Source organism: Glycine max, chromosome 10, assembly GCF_000004515.6.
Source record: "Glycine max cultivar Williams 82 chromosome 10, Glycine_max_v4.0, whole genome shotgun sequence".
NCBI lineage: Eukaryota > Viridiplantae > Streptophyta > Magnoliopsida > Fabales > Fabaceae > Glycine > Glycine max.
The window spans coordinates 51074207-51097931 of NC_038246.2; the positions used below are offsets into that span (position 1 = coordinate 51074207).

General features: G+C 31.7%; 2 protein-coding genes across 6 annotated transcripts; one reads left to right on the forward strand and one right to left on the reverse strand.

The window, feature by feature from the left end:
• The first annotated feature begins 4551 nt into the window (after nucleotides 1-4551).
• On the forward strand, nucleotides 4552-6875 carry CHI1B2 (chalcone--flavonone isomerase 1B-2). The gene is made up of 4 exons (NM_001249168.2): nucleotides 4552-4679; nucleotides 4952-5110; nucleotides 6222-6445; nucleotides 6560-6875. Exons 1-4 carry the CDS (start codon nucleotides 4574-4576, stop codon nucleotides 6749-6751), a joined length of 681 nt encoding a protein of 226 aa, NP_001236097.2. The 5' UTR covers nucleotides 4552-4573; the 3' UTR covers nucleotides 6752-6875.
• Nucleotides 6876-11107: 4232 nt separating this feature from the next.
• On the reverse strand, nucleotides 11108-22403 carry LOC100778996 (SAC3 family protein A). 5 transcript variants are annotated; one of them, XM_006589692.4, is made up of 14 exons: nucleotides 22043-22403; nucleotides 21881-21952; nucleotides 20534-21373; nucleotides 19806-20255; nucleotides 19085-19186; nucleotides 17471-17568; nucleotides 15325-15499; nucleotides 13972-14463; nucleotides 13723-13863; nucleotides 13277-13336; nucleotides 12833-12963; nucleotides 12132-12265; nucleotides 11805-12040; nucleotides 11108-11517 (listed from the first exon to the last, which is right to left on the reverse strand). In XM_006589692.4, exons 2-14 carry the CDS (start codon nucleotides 21938-21940, stop codon nucleotides 11416-11418), a joined length of 3021 nt encoding a protein of 1006 aa, XP_006589755.1. In that variant the 5' UTR covers nucleotides 21941-21952; nucleotides 22043-22403; the 3' UTR covers nucleotides 11108-11415. The 5 variants fall into 5 exon arrangements, with proteins under 5 accessions (XP_006589755.1, XP_006589759.1, XP_014618932.1 ...); XM_006589696.4 differs by having other exon boundaries at nucleotides 15325-15511; nucleotides 22043-22402; XM_014763446.3 differs by lacking the exons at nucleotides 21881-21952; nucleotides 22043-22403 and having other exon boundaries at nucleotides 15325-15511; nucleotides 20534-20896; nucleotides 20995-21083; nucleotides 21178-21230.
• Nucleotides 22404-23725: the final 1322 nt, after the last annotated feature.

Here is a 23725-nt window from a genome sequence, read left to right on the forward strand (position 1 = left end):
GAATACTTCACGGAACTGAGCTCCCTGCCGACATGGATCCAGAGGATAAATATATTTTCATCCCGAAATTGTACATCATAATAATATCAGGTACAGTGTTGCATATATATTTCACATTTGTAGGTTGCTTGAACCTTGAAGGTTAATTAATGCTTACAGATATTTGGAAGTAGCAGCAATTTTAATTTGTGCTGCGATGTTGTATTTGCAAGGGCCAGAAAACGTCATTGGCTTTAGTAGATATATAATAATATAACTATTTGCAAGGGCCACAAACAGCTCACCCAGAAGAACATGCTACTTGCCAAGCCTTCATGATTCTTCAATAATGCCTGAAATAACCCACACAGCCATTATAAAGAATTCAAACATCACCATTCTTTCCATTTGAGAAGCACGATATTATTCATTTTATTTTTTATAGCATAATATCCATGCTAAGTATTTATCAATTTTTCCTAATAGGTCATAATCATTTTTATAAATTTCTTCTCTCAATCACATTTTTTTCATCCATAAGATTCAAACTAGAAACATCACTTAACCACTCGAAAAACACGATATTAACATAAAATTATGTCATATAGGCCAAAAGAAAAAAAAAACCCACTAAACTTACTTTCATTGACGTAAATTCATCTAATGGAACATTAATTTAAGGAAACATTATTTTTTATAAGCTATCGAAAACTAGTGAGAGTGACGAATCAAGGATTTATGTAGAACTAGATTTTGTTTAGTGTGTTGCATGGGTTAATAATTTCATACTTTTTAATTAAATTTTGTATTTTATATAATAAAATGTGTTATATTTTCATCTTTACACTCTCATAAAAATATAAGTTTATCATAATAATTTAGATATTAATATGATATCATGTAAAATGTTAACCTCCGTGTATTAAGTAAAAAAATATGGTATCAATGTATAAGATAAAACTAAAATTTGTTTAGTGGAAGAAAATTATGAATAATTTGTTTAGGTGAAAAGATAGTAGATAGTTATTTGCTTAAGAATCAATTTTAGCCACTTATTTATTAAAGGAAGAAAGAAAATTTATCGTCACGTGGCCAACAATGAGAACGAAAAATTAACATTTAATTTTGTTTTCTGTCAGTTGAGAAATCAAAACCAGAAGTTGAAGGTATAATACAATAACATGTTACCCATTAGTGTAAAATCGAAAAAAAAACTAAATGTACAGAAAAAACGTGAGAAAAGAAAAACCTCATCTCGAAAAAGAAAAAAAATAACTAAATGCCCACCGCAACCGCAACCGCAAGTCCAAAAGCAATTTCTACTAAAATGATTTTTTTTTTCCTTTCCAACAAAAGATAAATGATTTTCTTAATCGGCAAAATTAAAGATTTTTTTATATTTTGATCTGATTGGTTCAAACATATGATTTTGATTGATCCAAATATTAATATTACTATAAATTGGTATTGATTGAAAATTTGGTCAGTTATGTGTATTGAATTTATTGACACGTTAAATGTTATTTAATAAAAATAGGTTTAATTGTTGTTTTAATCTATGAATTTTAGGTATGTGTTTTTTTTAGTCTCTAAATTTTAATAAATTATTTTTTAGCTTCTCACATGATAAATTGATATTTCATGACGGTTTTAACATTTTTGTAATGATTTTGTGACAGATTTAAAATCAAATTCAAGCGATTAAAAATTTAAACTTATTCATGACAATTTAGAGACTAAAAAAATTAATTCATCAAAATTTAGAAGAAAAAGAACAATTTAATTTCATAAACAAAAAAAGTACACATCCTAAATTCAGAGACTAAAACAATAATTAAACCTAATTTAAAACTAGTTTTAATACTAAAGATTAATTTTTATACTTATTTTAAAAGTTGTTGTTTAACAAGAAAATAGATTGATTTTTCAAATTAAATATAATATTGGTTCATTTTGAATTTACATTTTAAATTTGTCACAAAATGCTAAAAGTTAAAATAAAATATCAATTTATTATTTCAAAGACTAAAAAACAATTTGTCAAAATCCAGGAATAAAAATAAATTAATTAATTAGGTGGGGAAAAAACTCATGCATTTATGGTGGAAAAAAAATCAATTAATTAGGTGAAATGAAAAATTGTTTGTCTATCAAATTTGTATAAGAATTAGTTATTATTAATGAGAATTATGTGTAGTGAGAGTAAATGAGTAGGAATATTATTTAATTAAAAATAAAATGACATATTAAAAAAATTACTGATATTTTTTAATTGTATAATGACTTTAAACGATTTATATTTTGAAACGAAAGATGTACAATAATTTTAAACAATTTATATTTTGAAACGGAAGTATAAAATTGCTTATTCAATTTACACGGTTTGTATAAAACAATTTAATAACGACAATAAGTAGCAAATAATTTTACATAACAAATTAGCAATTGATTCAGACGTAAAATATTAATTTGATTTTTTTCTTCATTCAATTAATGACAATTAATGCAAACTTAATTCAGTTGAAATATTTTTTTTTCATTCAACTATTCATCATCCTACATTCAAAAAGATTATATAAAATATATGATAAATAATCATTTTCATTTTTGAAAGTGTGTGACACTAATAAGTCTATCCAGATGAAAAAATAAATAAAATTTAATATTTAAAAGTGTAAAAAGTGAGATAAACTCATTTCATCATCAACTTTCGCCATCGACATTAGAAAACTCATATACATGACACACATAAAAATAAAAATGTCACCTAATTGATGTTTGCATGAATATAAAAATTAAAGTTATTCACAAATACATTTTTAATTTAACAATTTATTGACATTTTTGTCATTTACTTATACAACTTATGGACAAATATATTCACAAAATACATAAACCTAATTAGTTACATTAGTAACAAGATATATGCACAAACAACACATTAGACTTTTAAGTTTATGATTTTGTTATTGCAAATATTATTTTAATGTATTATAATTATATTTATAATGTTAATTTATCACAAATGAAACAAGACTTAGGATATGTAAGGCAGGTAGGTTTTTAAATAAAAAATTAGTTTGTCAAATCTTAAATGAATCATTCACAAGTAACAAAAAAACAAACATGATATGTCTAACAATCATAACTACAATGTTTTATAGTTTCCTTGTTTAGTTAGTGATCACTTATAAAATTAAAATCAATGTCAAATAAAAAAAGTAATAGATTATACTTTCATAGACAAACTAATCTCACTTTTTTTCTTTTGACGTTTATTATAAATATATAGGTGATCACTAGTTGAGAGGGAAAGCTATAAAAATATTATAGTTCTAGTTGTTAAACTTTTCATGTTTATTTTTTATTTATTTTTTATTTATGGATGATCCATTTAAGATTTGACAAATTGATTTTTTATTTGAGAATCTAACCTTGTTTTGTCTCCTCTTAAGTCTTGATTTTTGTGTGATAAGTTGACATTATAAATATAATTATAATGACAATACATTATAATAAATATCTGTAATAACAAAATCATAAAAGTTTTAAGTCTACGTGTTATTGGTGCATGTATATCGTTACTAATGTTAATTAATTAGGTTTATATATATTTCATGGATATATATTGTGAATAAGTTGTATAAGTAAAGGATCAAAATATTAATAAATTATTAAATTTAGGAATGTATTGGTAAGTAATTTTAGTCCATACGCCCATATAAGCATTAATTATGCAATAATTTTGTCCTTGTATGTTATGTAATCGAGTTTTTAACATTAATAGACAAAAGTTGACTATGAGACAAATTTGTCTCACTTTTTATCTTTTTAGAAACTATTTTTTTCATATTTTAGGAAAAAAATAATTATTTATCTTAAAGTATATGATAAATTTGAGAGAGAAAATTGATAAAAAAAAATGTATACATTTGAACTCAACTGAATCTAGTGTAATCCACAGCAGTTTTATTCCGATTTTTAACACGGCCCCAAACAAATGATGTATAGATCTACTGCTATAGAAAATTTATTTTTCTGGTGTGGAAAGTAGGACTAGGATGCGAATAATGCGATGGCTTTCCAATCAAAAACAAAAAATAATGGTGGGGCCGTGGGCCGTTGTCCAATTTTTTATTTTCTCATTATTCTTTCAAGCGCAAGTTAGGTGGGTAGGTGAGAAAGAACTTCAGTTTTTTTTTTTTAAAAAAAATCAATATCAACTAATGCATTATAAATAATAGATTATAGATATTAGTTAAAGAATTAAAAAAAATTAAAATATAATATTTTTTATTATTAACGTATTTTATTTTTTTTTACTAAAAAAATAATTATTAGCATTTTTAAATATAAATTTAAAATATTAGATAATAAAATTAAAAAAACAACATATTAACCATATGCAACATAATAAAATTAAAAATTAAAATATAATGTTTTTTTTAGTAATAAAAAACATATGCAACATATTTAAAAAATGTTATTGCAAGCTCATGTTAGTCAAGATTCAAGTGGCCAGTCACAGTTGAAATGCCTTCTATATTAACCATCTTGCCTCTTGAAAAAATCACTGTCCTCCATTTGACACATTATGGCCACACCAGCATCCATCACCAATGTCACTGTGGAGTTCCTTCAATTCCCCGCGGTGGTGACACCTCCTGCCTCTACCAAATCCTATTTCCTTGGTGGCGCAGGTTCTAATATACAACACTTAATATACTTATTAGAAATCTATATGGCTACCTTTTTTATATATATATAGGTTACCATCTAAGATAAATTTTCGATTCTAGCTAGCTTTTGCTAAAGTATTGAAACTTCCAACTGTTAATTAATTAAGACCGTTGCTGGAAGACACAAATTTGAGTATATGATGAAAAACTAAAACTTGAAAAAAGGATTCATATATGGTTATTATGTTGTTTTTATTTTCTCTTTTAGTTGAAGAAAATATTTACTTTTTTAGGGGTGAGAGGGTTGAATATTGAAGAAGAATTTGTAAAGTTCACGGGAATAGGTGTTTATTTGGAAGACAAGGCCGTGTCATCACTCGGTGCCAAATGGAAGGGCAAAAGTGCAGCTGAATTGCTGGACTCACTTGACTTCTACAGAGATATCATCAAAGGTAGTAGCTTTTATAAAATTAAACATGTTTCCACGTCTTATACCTTCTAGTACTAATTATAACATGATCAATAAATTTATAGTAGCTTTCTTACTCTAATCTAACGGACTTTTTGCAAGAGTACGTACTAGTAATTAACGTGACTGTCATTTTCTAAGCTTCGAATATATATGCTATCTCCTTTTACTATGAAAATTATAAAATTTAAATAATTTCTTTGCAAGCGTTGAAGATATGATAACTTAGACAGCTGGATTTTGTCCTGTACAGCTAAAATTCAATAAAAAAAGGATAGTTAAACACAATTATTATATATTTCGGATTGAAATTCTTTCTCTCTTTTTTTTTATATATATATTTCTTTAATCAAGTATTATTGATTCAATATGTTGTTTTTTACCTCATAATAAATCAAAATTTTTCTCAGTTGTTAATTTCTTTTATAATCGTGATAACATGAAAAAGATAAAATGGTTACTCCAATTCATTTTGGTCCATCCTCTCATTAGTTCCTCCAAAACAGGTCGAGACAGAAAAATTCACCTTCTAATGGTGGACTAAAAATCTTACCTGTCTCACTTAGGAATAAGTTGGTAGGTTGTTGGGTTAAACCGTTAAAAATGAAAAAAAAAAGAAAAATTTTGATATCTTATTTCATATAATTAACCAAATGAATAAATTTAGTTAAAAAATATAAAATATATCAATTGTTTATCCTAATTTTGATTTCAATATACATTTTTCTATTAGTATTAGAGAATTGATTTTATAAAATACCATAAAAAATAAAAAATGTATATTTGGATTTTTAAATAACATTATAAACTTGAAAAAAAATATAAAATGACAACTTAAAAAGTCTAAACAACTATTAATATTTACATTTTTTTTAACAAAATATATATGTATGATGGATAGGTGGGTCAATTCATCCAATACGGATTGACTGATCAATTTTAATAATCACCAACTTTGACCTTGTCACCCCTAATAAGAATATGAAGAAGAAAAAAGCTGGACTAGTATTTTCTTGTGGCTATAGGTGTGCTATTCAATTGTTGCCACTTTCATTTCATTATTGTTCAATGAAATATGAGTGTTTATTAATTAGGTCCGTTTGAGAAGTTAATTCGAGGGTCAAAGTTAAGAACATTGGATGGTCGTGAATACGTAAGGAAGGTGTCAGAGAACTGTGTGGCCCATATGGAATCCGTTGGGACTTACAGTGAAGCAGAAGAAAAAGCTATTGAGGAATTTAGAAATGCTTTCAAGGATCAAAATTTCCCACCAGGCTCCACTGTTTTCTACAAACAATCACCCACTGGAACATTGGGGGTTAGTATAATCACCAATCACCAATTGCATCTGAAATTAAAAACTAGGAAGCTGCACTGCACATAGTATATAGTTTAATTTTCTCCAGTTTGATTAATTTTGTACAAATTGCAGCTTAGTTTCTCGAAAGATGAGACAATACCAGAACATGAGCATGCAGTGATAGACAACAAACCACTCTCGGAGGCCGTTCTGGAGACTATGATCGGAGAGATTCCTGTTTCCCCTGCTTTAAAAGAGAGTTTGGCTACAAGGTTTCACCAGTTTTTCAAAGAGTTAGAGGCCAATCCCAACAATGAAAACTGAGAACAATCTTTAGGGGACATTGGAAACAGGAACAACAAAAAAATCCCCACTTTGTTTGAATTTGTACCCCATTTAATAAATGAGCAAACCAGTTAGATAATAAAATTTATAAATTAGAAAATAATATTATTTCTTATAAATATTTTATTTTTTCTCTACTTAATGTAAAAATGACAAATTTAAAAGACAAATGGAAGGAATTAAACATTAAAAAATAAAATTAAAACACCATGTTATAGGTAAAAGCACATAAATAGGAAATAAATAAAAAAATAAAAAACCCAAAGATAGGGTTGACACTGGTAGAATTTAACCAGACTATGAACATGTCTCATTGTTTAGGAATGTGGATAGAACACTAGTTCTCATAAAGCCTGAGCAATGCTATATTATATCAAGAATCTTAATATTGGATCATCCACAAATACCTATGTATTAATTTTTGCGAATAAGCTAAGCTAAGTTGTTTTTGTTTTTAATAATACTATATATCCACTATCTATGACTTAATGTCAGTTTCGTAGCCATGTTTGAATGCCCAATAAAAAATGTCAATAATTATAAAGATACATTTATTTTCTTCTTTTGTTAAATAGACAGTACTAGTATTAGTATAATAATTGCAACAGGAAAACAAAATCTAAACATGTGAGAAAAAGAATCTTAATGAGGTTCACGAGTCCTTAACTACATACAGGAAAAACACAAATGGTCATGGAGCGTTTGTGTAGATCGAGTAGTACGTATGTGACGGATCTGTATGATGATAATTAATTATACAAATTAATTGCATTAGATTACAGTTGACGATGAATACACCCTGAACTGAAATTAAGCATCGTAGGCATTGTTGGGGAGACAGTGGTGGTTGATGATGGATTGTACATTCCATCTGCAAAGTCCTTCTTGCTGTATCTATTTACTTGATTGTCAAGAGTTGTTGATCCGATCGAGTGTATTACACCCTTTAGCTGCACCCAGTTCTTGTAGAATGAATTGCCTCCAAGGGACACACTGCTTGCAAAAGAAAGTGATGATGATCTTTTCATATTTATAGATTTGAATGTTAGTCTCTAAAAATTTATTAAATATAGTCTGGATTTTTGGTTTTCCGATTTGTGACAATGATGCAAACATAGACTACATGACTACAACTACTTCATACAAAACAAGAGTGATGGAATTCACCCAAAAAAACAAAAACAAGAGTGACGGAGGGAGAGAGTGATGAGAGAAGCAACATTGAAGGGAGGTGCAGTGTTAGGGGTGAAAAGGAAGTAGCTCAAGTTTAGGGGAAAGGAGGATGCGAGAGGAACTTATAAAAGAAGGATAATTTGCGGGATATTGAAAATAATATGGAGGTGCAGCTAGCAATAGCCTCTAATGGGTCCATATTTGTTTTTTGGTAAAAAGGCCTTGACTCTCAAAAATCTTCATGTCCTTCCACCAGTGCCATGCTCTCTCATTGGCAAACAATATAATCTGATTCCAAAATCGGTTGGGTAACAAAAAGGGAACAAATTAGATTCCAACGTCTTTTGACTTTTGAGTGTCATGCTCTATTTATTTTTAGTATCCGGAAAATTTATTAGAAGAGGGAATTACCTAATTCCAAAGTCAGGCATGTTGCAAGGTTCAAATATTTGGATCGTATTTAAGAGTGAAATCTGAACATGTAAAAGTCTTAATTTTATTATAATTGTTAGAGAAAAAACATTATCCATTAGTAAGAGTCAGTATATAGTAAGCAGATAAAAAATATATAACAAAAAGAGAGAATCATAATTTTTAAGTATCATAATATTTTCTAGGTAAAAAAAGTCATTCAAATTGACAATCTACTCATTCACTCCTTTATTATACTCATAGCCATAATCCACACGTAAATTCTAATACAGTAATAGAGTTTATATTTAAGACTTAAAGTGTAAATAAAAAATAAACTAAGCAGACAAAGTAAAAATATAATTTAATTGTTTCACTTACTTTGTTTTAAGCCAGGGTGAGAGCAAGAAAACAGACGGTGAAAAGAAAATGTATGTTTTATAGGATGAATCGTTTTCACCGAAAGTTATGCCACTCACCTTCAGTGTGGAAATTTTTACAGTGGCAGCCACCACTTTTCCATTTATTTTCTTAGTTATCTCAACTAAATAATCCTAATTTTTAAGTTTAACCTTTCCTTTAAAAAAAAAGCTTAACCTTCACTTTATTTTCATTTCTTCTTTTGAATTTCTTACTATTTTACTCTTATATCAAACAAAATGTGAGTGAGAATTTTATTATACATTTCTCTTTTTTATATATAACGACATAAATAAAAAACATATAACAAATAAAAGTATATTTGTTTTTATATATATTTCTACAAACCTTTTCTCCCTCTCTTTTCTGTTTGAATTGAAATACCCTTCTTCATCTTCTTCTTGTTCTTCTTCTTCAAAAAAAAAAAGATTGTGAAAGTCTCATTTTTTCGTCTAATATATATATTGTGAATCATTCCCGTGCTTTTCTACAAAACCAAACGAAGCAACATCAAACACTTTTTTTTTTGGAGGGGGGTTCTTCTTATATATCCAGGCTTTGTTATGGTTTCCCTTGGGTCTTCATTCATACACTACTCCCTTGCTGTCTCTTTCTTACAATTTTCCTGAACTTAATTTATTTAGTTTAAATTTAAAATTAATCCTGGAAACTTTATGGTATCCTTACTATTAAACGCAACAAATATATTAATTAATTCATATATAGTTTATTAATTATAAAGAATATGTTGTAAATAATATTTACTAATATGTCCATATTGCATATTCACTTAATGTTAATCAATCTTAAAAGTGAAAAACAAGTAGCAATTAATTAATGTTTGTAAAGCCACGAAGAAAGTGTGGTCTGGAAGGAATAGGTTACTGATTTGGCGAAGAAAAGGGGAGGGAAAATACTAGTACTAGAGCAACAGTAATATTAACTCTAGAACCCTTGAAGAAATCATGCATATATATATATATTAATTGTTGATGATCATGGGCATAGTATGCTTACGCGACCTAACTCCCATGAATTTGATTGAAATGGAGTTGCAGGTCTTCAAATTCAGAAACAATGTCATCTCGCATTGTTGCGGACAATGCTACACCATCGCCGTATTTCGACCTAATGGAACTGGATGACCTCACGCGCCGCCCCAGACATTCCCACGCTCGGACAACTCCTCAAGCACGCTCACCATCTCAGCTACCGCTTTACTTCTCGGAGTTCGCGAACTGGAAGGTTCCCCCGGCGGAACGAAGAGTATGGTCGAGTTCAACAAGTCATGGCAGAGCATGACGAAACAGAAGCAGAAGAAAACGACGGAAGCGGAACGAAACGGCTTGTCGTTGAAGGAAGCAAAGTTTAATATTATTTGATGACAGAAGAAAACGACGGAAGCGGAATGAAACAAAGTTTTCATTTTATATTATTTGATGATTCCAATCTTTGCCCCTTCCTAGCTACTCTCTTGGGGTCCTACAAAAACTTTATTCAAAAGAGACAAAAGAATAGGATATATAGTTCTATATTCCAACTTCTAATTTTTTCACACCATCTTTTAAATTTGAGACAAATAACGCGATACAAAGAAATATATATATATATATCATTGGAGAATGACAATAATTTTACTTTTTTACTTTATGGAGTAGAAGTGAAACATTAAAATAGCACACTAAATTGGTCGTTGAAATAACACAAACGTTACTCTTAATTCTTAAAATTTTGAAATGAAGGACTAAATTATTATAATCCATAATTTTATAATAATGAAGATTTAAATGACTGATGATGTTAGTGTTAGCACTTACCACTAACAAACAAATTACGTGAAGTTTCACGTGTTGCAACTAACTAAATAGTACTATTTTGTGTGAAGCCCGCGGCAATGCATAATGGATAGAACAACTCCCTCGAATCAACATTCAAATTAAACGCTCACTCAGCAGTGTGAATGTGCTTTTACACATTGAAACTCGAAAGTTGGCCTTGCAGGTCACCTCACTAGTACAAAGTCAAACTGCTAACACTGTTTATTGAATAAAAACTGTTGGGTAAAGTTTATTCATCAAATAATTTTTAGATGTAAAATGATAAAACAAGATCTTTTTATAATAGGGAATTATAATTTTAAATTCTTATTACTTTTTTAAACATGAGACATTTTCTTAAAAATTAAAATAAATAGTGTAATAACTACAGTTAAAAATAAACCCATTGAAGAACATGTTTATATATATATATATATAATAGATCAGATTTGAAATTGTCTAAAGCACATGACATTTCCATGCGAAAATGAGATGAACGTGTAAAAAATAGAAATAGAAATTTAAGGGGCTTTTATTACTATCTTAAGAACTAAATTACATTACATCTATAGTCCTGTCCTTCCCCAGGAAAGAATGGTGTAAGCTAGCAAGCAAGCACCCAATGTTTTTATAAGCCCCGTTTCATTAGAGAACGTTAGGCGGCTTTTTTTTTCCTTTCAATATTGTATATTCCAGTTTACTAATCACCATCACAGCCTTTTTCTAGCCTGCTTGCAATATAAGCACATGAAGGCTGCGGCATATTTTCTGCTACTTTCCTGAATGACATCTCACTATGCGCTTCAAAAACAACAAACTTGGCTATAAAGGTGCTCGTGCTAAAAAGTCATCAACAGCAAGATTGGCATCTCCGTGGGCAACAGCATCCTCTGGCTCTGGCACAAACAGATTAGATGATGAAACCTGCAAAATTAAACATTTCTCATTAAATAACCGCGCCACAACCCATTAACCAGGTTAAGAATACACTAGTAACTAGGGAATTCTAGATTTGTACGGGTTAACTAACGGTTAACCAATTCAAAATATGGCAGAAGGAAATGCAGTGATTCAAGGCAGCACAATCGTAAATGCTCCTCAAGATGAGGGATGATTCAACAAATCAAAATGCTCGATGCTTGAGAACAAAAATTCTTGACTAGATTAGCGCCTACAGGACAGTGAATACAAAGGATAGAGATCAAACACACTTTTGTATCTAGCAGCATATCTCCATTGTTATCAGTAATTATGCTGGCCCCATGTGCTTTCAACCATTCTGAACACTCTTCCAATGCATCAGTCTCTCCCTCATCACTTGCTCCATTTGTGGCCATGCCAGTTGAAAACCCAAGAACCCGAGAAATGTATGAAACAGGTAGAGTTGGGCGATATGACCGGCACATGCAGTTCGCAGCCTTATAACGCATCTTTTCAGCATAAAGATCTGTGGATATTAAAAAATTCATTTCAGTTTATCCCCCTTGACATACGTGTTACCAACAAGCTACAAAAACCAGTTAATTAAAAATACTCACCCATAAGGCAGGTGTTTAAGTTAGGAGCTGTTTTGTACAGTCTAAAGAATGCAATATAATTTCCTGAAGTTACAGCAGCACGAACGGCAAGGGCATGTTTTACAGCTTCATCCTTCTTTGCTTCGTGAGATAACCTGGTATTGACAAACACTAGACATTCAAATTTGTGACATTCTATGATAACATGACAAAATAATTGAGACTATATTATTATACTATTATCACAATAATTCAAGGAAATATATTTACGTATAGCCATTGAAAGACTTGATATATATATATATATATATTGATCCAATTCTCTATTTTGCTCATCATTTTCCACCCAAGGACCCAAAGGTTCCAAACAACCACCAATTTGAGCCTTTGCCCTCACAAACCATTTTCTAAATTCTCAATAACATGTTCCAAATTATCAACGTATTTTTCAGGGAACAGAACTCCCAAAGGACCCAAACTAGAAAATTCCAACAGTGCAGATTATAATAATATTAGCACAATATTCTGATAGGTGAAACATAATATAATTATCAAAACATGTTTCTGGGAATATAACTCCAAAATGACTCAATCTAGTAACATTCAACAATGAAGATTTTAACAATAATATCACGAAATTCAGATAGATGAATCACATGACATAATTCAGTTCTAACAATTTTTTTGAAAAAAAGAATCAAGTAATCAAGTATGGGGCTAACCTGGCCATTGATGATACAAGATCTCTGTTATTATTTGAATGCATTATGACACAAAGCAAGTTGTAAGCAGCAAATTCCATATCGGACCCCTCAATGCCTTCGGCATAAAGAGTTTGTAACTGAGATTGACACTGCATTCACACAAATAGCATCAATATCTAAACTCCAATTACAAGTTGAATAACATCCTCAACTTCTATAATAAATCATTCCTATTTCCAAAACAAGCAAAGATGGGACCAAAGTTTACTCGTTGATTAAAATAATTCACTACTTCATAGCATTGATTGCCTTTAATGAAGTATATTAATCCTTGATCTCAGGAAAAAAAAATGAAACAGATGCATAACAAGCAAAAACGAGTAAAAAAAAAAAAGTAATCAAAGACTAGAAATGAATTAAAACATCAAAGTCTCTTTTCTTCAAAAAATATACAGAACAAACCTGATTATACTCAAACAGGTCCCCAAATTCCAGTGCCAATCGGGCATGTGTTTCATACACCTGAAGCATTGTTTCAAGAGTTATCAAGTACAGAGAAGTTGGAAAATATATATGGGATTAGAGGGATATTCAGTTGATACAAACTACCACCCCAAAACCCCTTCCCAGTAGATGTTATTATGTTCTATCAGAAACCAATTCTGATATGCAGGACACGATAAAATAAATAAAATAGAAGTTGGGAACAACGTGCTTTCACTAAAATAGCTCTTTACTTTAACATGGATATATAAATTTATAATTCAATGAGGTCCCTGAACATTTGACTAGTAGCATAGCAAAAGAGATGTAGGGGAAGTGGGGAACTATTAAATTGAAAACTATTAAGAATAAGGAGAACCAATGATAGAATGCTATTCGTCAGAATATATCAAACAAATGAGTACCTTGACTGTTAATTGATTGCGTATTCGTTGAACAGTTAGGTCTTGACGAATAGACTTTAACTGGTCGCATTTATAGAGGTAATTCTTCTGGGAATTTTGAATCATCAATAGTGCTTTTTCAAGAACCTCTTCAGGTCTTACCTGTAAGTTCATAAAAATTTAATAAGGTTCATAGTCAAGGAGTGGAGGGAAGAGGAAGGCAGACAAAAGTAGCAGCACACAATTTCAATTCCTGAGAGGAAACATTACAGTGGCAGGATCAGGTGCAGAAGTTAGGCGCAGGTAACGCTTTTCAATTTCCTGGCAAGTACCCTTCACAGTTAGAGCATCCCAGTCAATATCCTCAACAGCTTTGCTGGCACCATCTTCAAAGCTTTTGCTCAGCACCAAGGCACTAGCCCTTCTATTGTAAAAGCTTCCAGCCCCAGCGTGTTTTTTCCTCGAGTGATTATTTTCTGTTCGATACCCTTGTCCTAAATCAAATCGCTTAGAACGATTTTCACGTCTCTTCCTTTCCTCTGGTGTATCACTAAAAGCCATTGCAGCGGAATAATATGCCGTCAAACTTTGTTCCTTGTCACTATCACTAGATGCATCACCATTTTCAGAAGCAATAGAAGCATCTGTAACACGCTGCTTCTTAAATGGCCTTTGAAGAGCCTTACTAGATAATCTATGCAGTAATGGAGAAAATTTAGTATTCCTAAACCCGTCCTTGCTTTCTTTGTTTTCCACTGCCACCTGCATACAACTTTTTAATTAGGTAAATGTAACGTTCATTCTTAGCAACTCACTGACACACATACTTCTCATTCTCAACATGATTGTACTTGAAAGGCACTTCTGTAAAGGGGAGAATACTTTACAGATAACAAAGTTCTTCCAAAAAACAATAAGGCAACAGACACAAAAAAATAAATCCAAGTGAGCTTGTATGTGTTTGTAAACAAGGGTACCAAACTCCAGACCCAACATGGAATTTAAGTTATGCTATCTGTCAATAATGACATCTTATAAAAGAATATCAAAATAGTAAAGCAGACAGTTCGGTAAAATATAACACAATGAACTCTTGAAGAGCTTTCTCTACCTACCAAGCAAAATAGTTCTGAGATATAAGACAAGCAAATGACACATCAATAAAATAGTCATATGATACTAGCTCACTCACAGAAGTCACCACAAAAATTGAAGGATATTGAAATGTAGAAAAAAATCAACAAACTAAATATACAGAATGTGAGCCTCAAACTTGTCTATAGAGATGTAAAGGATCATTTTGACTAATCACAATAGTAATCCTATCACATCTACATTCCAATGACACTACATGGCAACACAGATAATTTGGTCAAAATGGGATCACAAAATGCAATTATTATCCAGATCATAACGGCACATAACCTCAAATACAGCCCATAAGATAAAAATGGCATGAGATGACACAAAACTAATAATAAGAAAAAATAGTGGGAAAACAGAAAAAAGTGAACTTGTTAAGCTGCAGTTCCACTCCATTCAGAGTTTATGAAAAGAAAGCAACAAGAATAACACCGGCTGGAACCTTCAAAAATCCATAAATTACTTGAAGTACATAATTACCTTTCTGTCCTTTTCAGTAGGTACCCAACTATTGTATTTTACAGTATCATTACTGATTAACATTGGATTGTCAACTGGCTTCTCCTCTGGCATTGGCTCCCACCTACTTTTAGATCGTCTAGGACTTTTTTTATACTTTGGCAATAAAGAATCCTTCGCTGACGACATTGAACTACTGCATGAAATGCTAACAAATAATGTCATTTAATATTGCATCACTTATTAAAATGAATTCAATCATTAAAACGATAATAAAATGTTTCAAGGGATCAGATACAAATGAAACACAGGTGCAAATGATATAAGTATGAAAAGAATAAAAATATGATGATACAGAAAATTCTCAAACATATATGTATCTATCATAAGGGTGAGTTAAACTAGCACCAATTGATTTGAAAATAAATCCATCACTAGGTATGTGCAATAGCATACTGTATAAAACGCAAATTCCACGTGTATTCTGAAATAACCGATGTTCATTACTGGTTCTCTGCTATTTCTTAATATGAAGCCTTACATCAGGTTATAACAAGTTCATAATTTGGCTTAATTGCCTTTTTGATCCCTCAAGTATTGTAATTGTGTAATTTTAGTCCCTCCAAGTTCCAATTGTGTCCCTCCGATTTCAATTATCCCAATTGAGTCCCTAGGTATTGCAATTGTGTGATTTTAGTCCCTTAAATTTCATAGCTGTGTGATTGGAACTAATTTTTCAGGGACAAAAATCACAAAATTGCAATACGGGACTAAAATCACACATTTGTGAAACCTGAGGGACAAACCCAATTGGGACAATTGAAACTTGAGGGACAAACCCAATTGGGACAATTGAACCTTATGATTACTCAATTCATAAACAGTCATTTCTCAATACTAAGCCATATTTTAAATTTTTTTATCTTAGATATGTCTTAAGAAAAAGTAGTTTATTATGGACTATATAATGTAGAAAATTTAATATAGTTTTGTGGTAAGTTGTGGGCAATTCTCGATGTAACAACCGCAATCCACATTGCAAAATCCACAATATCCGCAATTGCGAAAACCTTAATGTGACCACAACCACGGCCACAATTTAAAACCTTCAGCACAAGTTAATGGATAAAAGATGGCATGCATCACTTTTCATTAAATTGTCCTAATTATTTAAAGAGGAAACAGATCAATGATATCAGAATTTCCAAGACATTAGATGTTTATCCTTTTTCATTCAATAGTTTTTATTTCTTAATGTGTGCCCTTAAACATTAACAAAACAAAATCTTTAACAGATGTAAAATGTAGAAACTTAATAGAAGCTCTAAGGATAAGCATTTAAGTATGTGCATTGGTATCAGTATTAGATAGAGACTATATAGATACTTTCTCATTTTTATGCACAAGTGCTTTACAGCATTCAAGATTCTAAATATTAACTCAAGAATTTGGGCAGGGCATAAACTTAATTCCAAAATTTTGCTATGAGGTGAGAATTATCCAACCTTTAACAAGCTCTATTTTCACCATGTCTATATGTTGATGTGGAATCTCAACAAACACCCCTCATGTCAAGGATTGGACCTCAGGAGCGTGGAGAAAGTAGAACTGATTTTATTTTACATAACACTGGGCAAGGCATGGGACAAGGTACATTGATTAGGAAAGCCACAAGGCCAGGTAGATATTTAGACTCCAGGCTAGCCCCAAATATCAGACCTACAATAGATCCACCATCTTGAATTTGGGTCAAGCTTTACTACAGCTAGCTCATAAGGTGGGGATTGTCCAAACTTTATAAGCTCTACTTTGGTCATATCCCCAATCTATGTGGGATCTCAACAATTATAATCTAGGGACAAGATTGGCAGTTTCTAAAATGTCAAATTTAGTGCAACAGAAATGCAGATGAGCTTCTAATAACATTTAAAACATATAGGTTCTAATTGTATATTTCTATTTTACGTCATTTTACATTTTTTTGGCCCTCCCAACACACAAAGAAATAAGCTACTTCCATCCCTTTCCAGTTAAGAAAACTGGAAGAACAAATAGAAATTGATCAAACCTTGAAAATTAGCAAAAACCAGAAACACCTTAAGTTTACACAGATACAAGAATGAAATGTCAACATACAAAAACAAGAGGAAAACAGGAGACGGCATACTCTTTATTGATCACATCTGCATCTGGCATTGGGAAAAGTGGTTCCATATCCCAATTTCGGGTGTTGAGAGTACCATCAGCCGTTGCCTTAGTGATCATCTGCAAAGGAGGTTAAGGAATCTGACAAGATTATTGAACCAAACTGACAAACAAAATCTAGAAAAAAACTTCTATGACTGATGCCAATAAAGATCAATAAGAAGGACAAGTAGTCAGTGCAAAAAATTAAATATTTTTTTATCCACAGCAATGCAATCCAAATGGATCTAATAGGACAGTGCATTATCTTGTGGCCTAGTAGTTGGCTGGAAGATGACCAGAATTGTGAGTATGGAGACTGAAAAATATGTCAAAGATTCTTCTCCAAATTCAATTGCCCTAAGTGAAAACTAATAAAAATATATTCCAATTTTCAGCTTGTATATTTTCAGAAAAATTGTGTCTATTTGCTGCTAAAAACTGTAATAATTTTTCAGTAATGTTCTTGCACACTTTGGAGGAGGAGACCAAGGACTTTGGAAGAAGTTGTCAAGTGAGATCTCATGGTAAATAATATGCCTAAAGCTCTGGTATTTAACCAAGCTGAATGGCGACATGTGATCCATGTAGCTTACCTCACCTAATGAGATAAGACTTTATTGTAGTTGTTCTTGCACACTTCGCCAAAACACTAATTAATACATCTGATTAATGGAGCACTGAGAATTCAAACTGGGTTCCAGTGGGTAATCTTAATATTCAGCAATTTGCATATAAAGCAGAATTACGATACCAACCAAGGAAGTGGTAGCAGAGTTTCAGAGAACCATTTTAACAACTTCAGGTTCTGTTTCAAGCTTCACAATTTCCATATTGCAAGTTAAAACTTATAGTTCCAAGCAATAAAGTTGTTGGCTTCGATGCTACCATCCTTTATCGCTAAGGAACAAAAATGTACATAGAGAAGAAAGACAACGGAGGAGGGCAAGATGATAATAAGATTCAACAGCTCCCTCGACATTTCTCCTTTTGTCTTATGGGTGCACACGGGATTTGTGCTTTAGAAGGGAAAATTAACAAGACATGGCAAAGACATAAAGATTTGGCAACATGCATTTATTGAAGAGTTAGATTTTGATACAATGTCAATATAAATGAGAAATGCATATATTATTTATTCTATTAAAAAACATGATAATTATGAACGTGGGTATGGGTGTGGGTGTGTCTTTTTCTATTTGTTTATGCCATCTATCACTTGCCACTAGCTCTATACACAAATGTCAACTTTTTTCTCAATGTTTCTAGTGTAAATTTAACAAAATAAAGGCAATTATAAAAAATTACAGAATCATATACTTTTTGCTCAGCATAACAAAGGCCAAGACTATAGACCCAGTAATGTTTGCTCAAAATAAGGTTATATACACACATAAATCATCTTGGGTTTCAAAAACATCATAGGTGTGCATCAACTGTATCATTTTACCATAATGCAAAAACTGCTAAACTAGAATGGAGGGGCAAGCAAATCAAGCCAATGCATAGACAGCAGAATGTTTAGAACTGGTGATTACATGAAAGGAATAATGTATTAATATATTTCCTTCTTCCAATATAAAACTAAAAAACTCACCTCCTTCATGACAGCCTGACATGCGGCCATTTGCTTATCATCTTTACAGCGTGCCAAAGCTCTTTCAACATAGCCACGCAAAGACTTGGGAAACATACCAGGCTGTGAGCAAGAATAGTTCAGTAATTACAAAGAGTTAATACATAAAGTAGTCATCATTTGGTTGCAATACCAACTTGCACTATAAAGCAACATGCATTTAACAAATTCCTGGAAAATCAATACTGTTAATTTAAAATTAGGTTCTTAGCTCCAAATCATGATATTCATTGAAGTCACAAAACAATGTTATTTATCACTTTAGAAGAGACTAATATTATAAACAAGACAGTAGTTAGCATGCATAGTCCATGTTAACATAAAAATTGGTCTTTCCAAGGGGGTTTAACCTTGGATATTGTAGCTTTTCTTTGTTGACATATTTATTTGTTCTCTGTTATGTATTCCCCTTTTCTGTAAAGGACTAACCTTATCCTCCTAATCCTTTGTAAATGTGTTCTCTTCAACTTAATTTTTTCTTTTATCAAAAAACCTTCCCAAACTTCAGTATTTCCAAACAGTTGATTTCTATCAACTTACAGTAAGATTATATGTTTTCTAAATCCTTCTTTTCCTTTTAAAGTGAAAAATGAAATTGAATAAATAAATTGTCAGGATGATAATAAGTTAGCCTGCATTATATAATGTCAAAATTCATTGAATATTATTGTTTGAGTCTCACCTTAAGTATAGAATTAGCAGCATCATTAGATGATACTTTCTCACTTGGCTTCGGTAACGAAACAGCAATATACGCAGGTTTTGGTACTGAACTGGTTGTAGAGCTATCTTTTTCGGCTTTGGGCTGTCCAAATGTCAAATTTGAAGCAATTCGAGGATTTGTAGGAATTTGAAGTTTGCTTACCCGTTTTGCATCCGGAGATGGAACACTTTGTACAGGTGCCATATTCACCTGTTGAGAGGGGAGAGGTAGTGGCGGCGGTGGAGGAAGGTACAAATTGGTTCCTTGAGAAGATACAGTCTTCTGTTGATCCTGAAATTTATCATAAGAAGATTTTAAATCCAAAGGACTTTGATAGTTTGGTTGAATAGGATTAGTTTGTTGTATCTGAGAACTTTGGGCCCCATGTTTCCAGTAACCATCATGATCACCACTATTTACAGCGGCAGGCTGACCATATAAAAAAACATGAAATTAGTAAGTTAACTAAGCCAGACTACCAAAGAAAAAAAAAAAACTAACCAACCAAATGCAACAATCTTATAAAACTGAAGCCAAACAAGATTCAATAACCAATATCCAAAAATTTGAATAGAATTGTAATCAACAAAAACCATAACCAAAGTAACTTGAAATGCAGGAATAGAAATTTATCTGTTCTGTCAAGTCAAATATTCTAAGTAGAATTCATTTTTCCACACTTCTTTGTCAGAAAGTAATCTTCAAACCTGAAAAGGTATGGAAGAAGAGCTAGACTCTTGCCTCCAAAATGGTGGATATGATTGTGGAGGCTGGCTATTTGGAGTCGCATAAGCACCAGTAACTGCAGGAATAGGACAACCCAAAGTAGATGAACTTGTGACAGATAAGTTCTCTGTCCCGGGTGCACAGCTGACTTCTGTTTGGTTGTAGTAGTCTGCCCACTGTTTGTATTGTTGTTGATACTGCACTGAAGTAGTGGCAGCACCAGAACTATAAGAACCACTGGAATCTGGGGTGTAATTAGTATATGGATGAGAAGAATAACTGCCATTGTTCCACATAGTTGCTTGATTTCCATATCCGCTGCTGTTTTGGTAACCTCCAGTAGTCTGATAATCAGCAGGATTGTAATAAGTGCTTGAATAACTTGCGGATCCAGCATAAGACCCAGTATTCTGAAAGGAGGAAATAGGCTGATAAGGAGCACCTGTGTTTTGATATGCTCCTACAGGCTGTGAATAGGTATGATTAGGTTGTTGCTGCTGATAGTTGTTATAGTAGCCCGAGAATCCCATGCTGCCATAACCATATGGATTAGAAGAACTTGGGTATGATGCGTATGCATTGTAATCTTGGGTTACATTAGCTGTTCCCAAATTTGATGAATTACCAGCAACTGATGATACATTTTGACCATCTTGAATGCTTCTTCCAGGTGGCTGTGGATGCTGATCATACAGGTAGGTTGGATTAGAATAAACTCCATTTCCTGTAGAGCTATGAACAGTCCATGGTGCAGCTTCAGACCCAGTTGTAGTGGGAGCATAGGAAGTTGGATGATGTTGGCTAGCATCAACATGTCGATTCTACAAAATAAAGGGATTGTGTATTACGCTTTACATGATCAAAGTATACACAATTGAACCATGAGTGCATTGAGTGACAGGGATGAGAAAGCTGAAAGCATTCAGGAAAAAATATCCAAAACAGAAAAATTCAGGTGTAGAAACAATAGAAATTAAATAGGTATCCACTTACACCTACAGTCTATCGGAAGAGAATTCGACATTTAGTATACTTTTTTTCCCCCTAAAAGATAAGTGTTTCATAGAACAGGCTCAAAAAACTCTCAAGAAAATGCTTAGAGTTATGAACCATTCAAAATATCAAAACAATGATTGTAGCAGGCTCTCAGTAACAAATGGATCACACTTTTAAAAGATGAAGATTGAATGATCAATAATAATCAGTACAACACATTTTGAAGCTCATATTACAATAAATAGCACTGCTAGATTCACAAACTTCACCATGAATTTAAGCATTTATACTACTTAATTAAGACACAGAATCATTCATGCTTCATGGATTACCTCGAACAGATGTGGCTCCGCAGGAGGTAAGGTCTCAGTATTACTTCCTTCGTTGGCCATCTCGCAAAAACCCTGATTGAACAACAAAAACAAAATCACATAATTCAATCCAACAAAAACCCTAATAATAAGTTGATAAAAACAAATCGTAACAGTGCAAACCTCGGAAAATCTCAGAAAGTTCCGAAAGGGGAAAAGTTCATTGACGGCGATTCAGGGAAGCAGTTAGGAATCGGAGGAAGCAGAAAAACCAAATTGGGGAGAAGAACAAAAATAAACGAAAAGAAAAAAAAGAAAAACAAGTAGCAAATAATATTAAGATGGAGAAAAAAAATAGATAGAAAAGGCAAGAAAGGAAGGACTTTGTAGTAAAACGTAAAAAGGGGTTACGGGCAAAAACGCCGGAACAGAGAGAGAGAGAGAGATGTTTGGGTTGTGTTGTGAGGAAAAAGGTTGGAAGAAATAGATTTGAGAAAGGAGGGAGGGAGTGTGCAGAGGTGGGGTCCTCCCATGGCGGTTCAGCAAGATCTTTGCGGATTTTGTCAAATATTATTTTTCTTTTTTACTGGAAATATATTATTGTGTGTTAAAATATTAATTAACCATCTTAATAGAACGCATTGGCTAGTCAATCTATATAAACCTCGATTTGGTGCATTGGCAGTCACGTCTTTAAAATTAATGAATGGTGTTTTATATTTTAAATTTGAACATGATTAAAAGAAGTGTAGATTTAAGAGTTTTAGCATATGCTAATTAGATTTTTTAATTTATTTTAAGTCTTGCTAATTATACTTTTTAAAATATTTAAAAAGATAATATATGAGTTAAAAATATAATGCGTAACAAAAATAAACTCTATTGATTCAAATAAAAATTAAGTTTACTTTTAATTTATTATTATGTATTAGTCTTTATTTTGGGATACTGTCAAAGTTATTTACGTATGAATTACTATTTTTTTTAGTATAATATAATAATTATTTCTTCTGAAAAATGTACGTTTTACTAACATCATATTTATCATTAAAATATTAAATTCTTTGAATTAAAAATTAATGTATAAAAGTAAAATAATTTTTAAACAACTTCAAAACCAGAGATGGCAAGAATTCTCCTACTTGACCTAATTTGACAAGGAATATCAGCTTAGATCAAGTATATGCTTAAACTTAACATATTATTGGTGTAATGAGCTTAGTTTGTGTTATGAATCATTGCGATATCAATAAAGGTGTGTGAGGCAACAGGCAAACAATGCCTTTTACTCTTGTAACAACCTAACTATAAAGGGAAAAACAAGAATCAAAGCTAAGCAGGCCGAAAAGAATAAGGTACAGTACACCCTGTCTCTGTAATGGCATCGTGTCATAAATTACTTTCATCCTATGTCAGCAAGATCCAACTTGCTTGGAACTATGATTTCATGCCACACTACAATGTATCCAACCCACGACTTATTCAATATTTTTTTTTGTGTACACTCACCCCTTTTTGTTTCCATCATGTACTGCTGTTGTACTTCGAAGTCTCTGTTGAGTGTGAAAATGCATGCATGACGAGACTAAATGCAGGCAGCAATTTTGAGCAAAAACACAAAAAGTTCAACTATTTCATTTGTCCACTTAATGCTGCTCCATCATCCTCAGCATCCAATTCTTGTTCCACACCTTTGACCTGTAAATGCGGCAAGCAGCATTAAATAATGTTTAAGTAACTATATTATAAATAAATTATACCTATAAATCGGAATTCATTTTGTTAATGTTGCTTGAACAAACAATTAAACATTCAATGATCAATATATTTTTCTATATATTAGACAATACACGGTAAAAAGATACA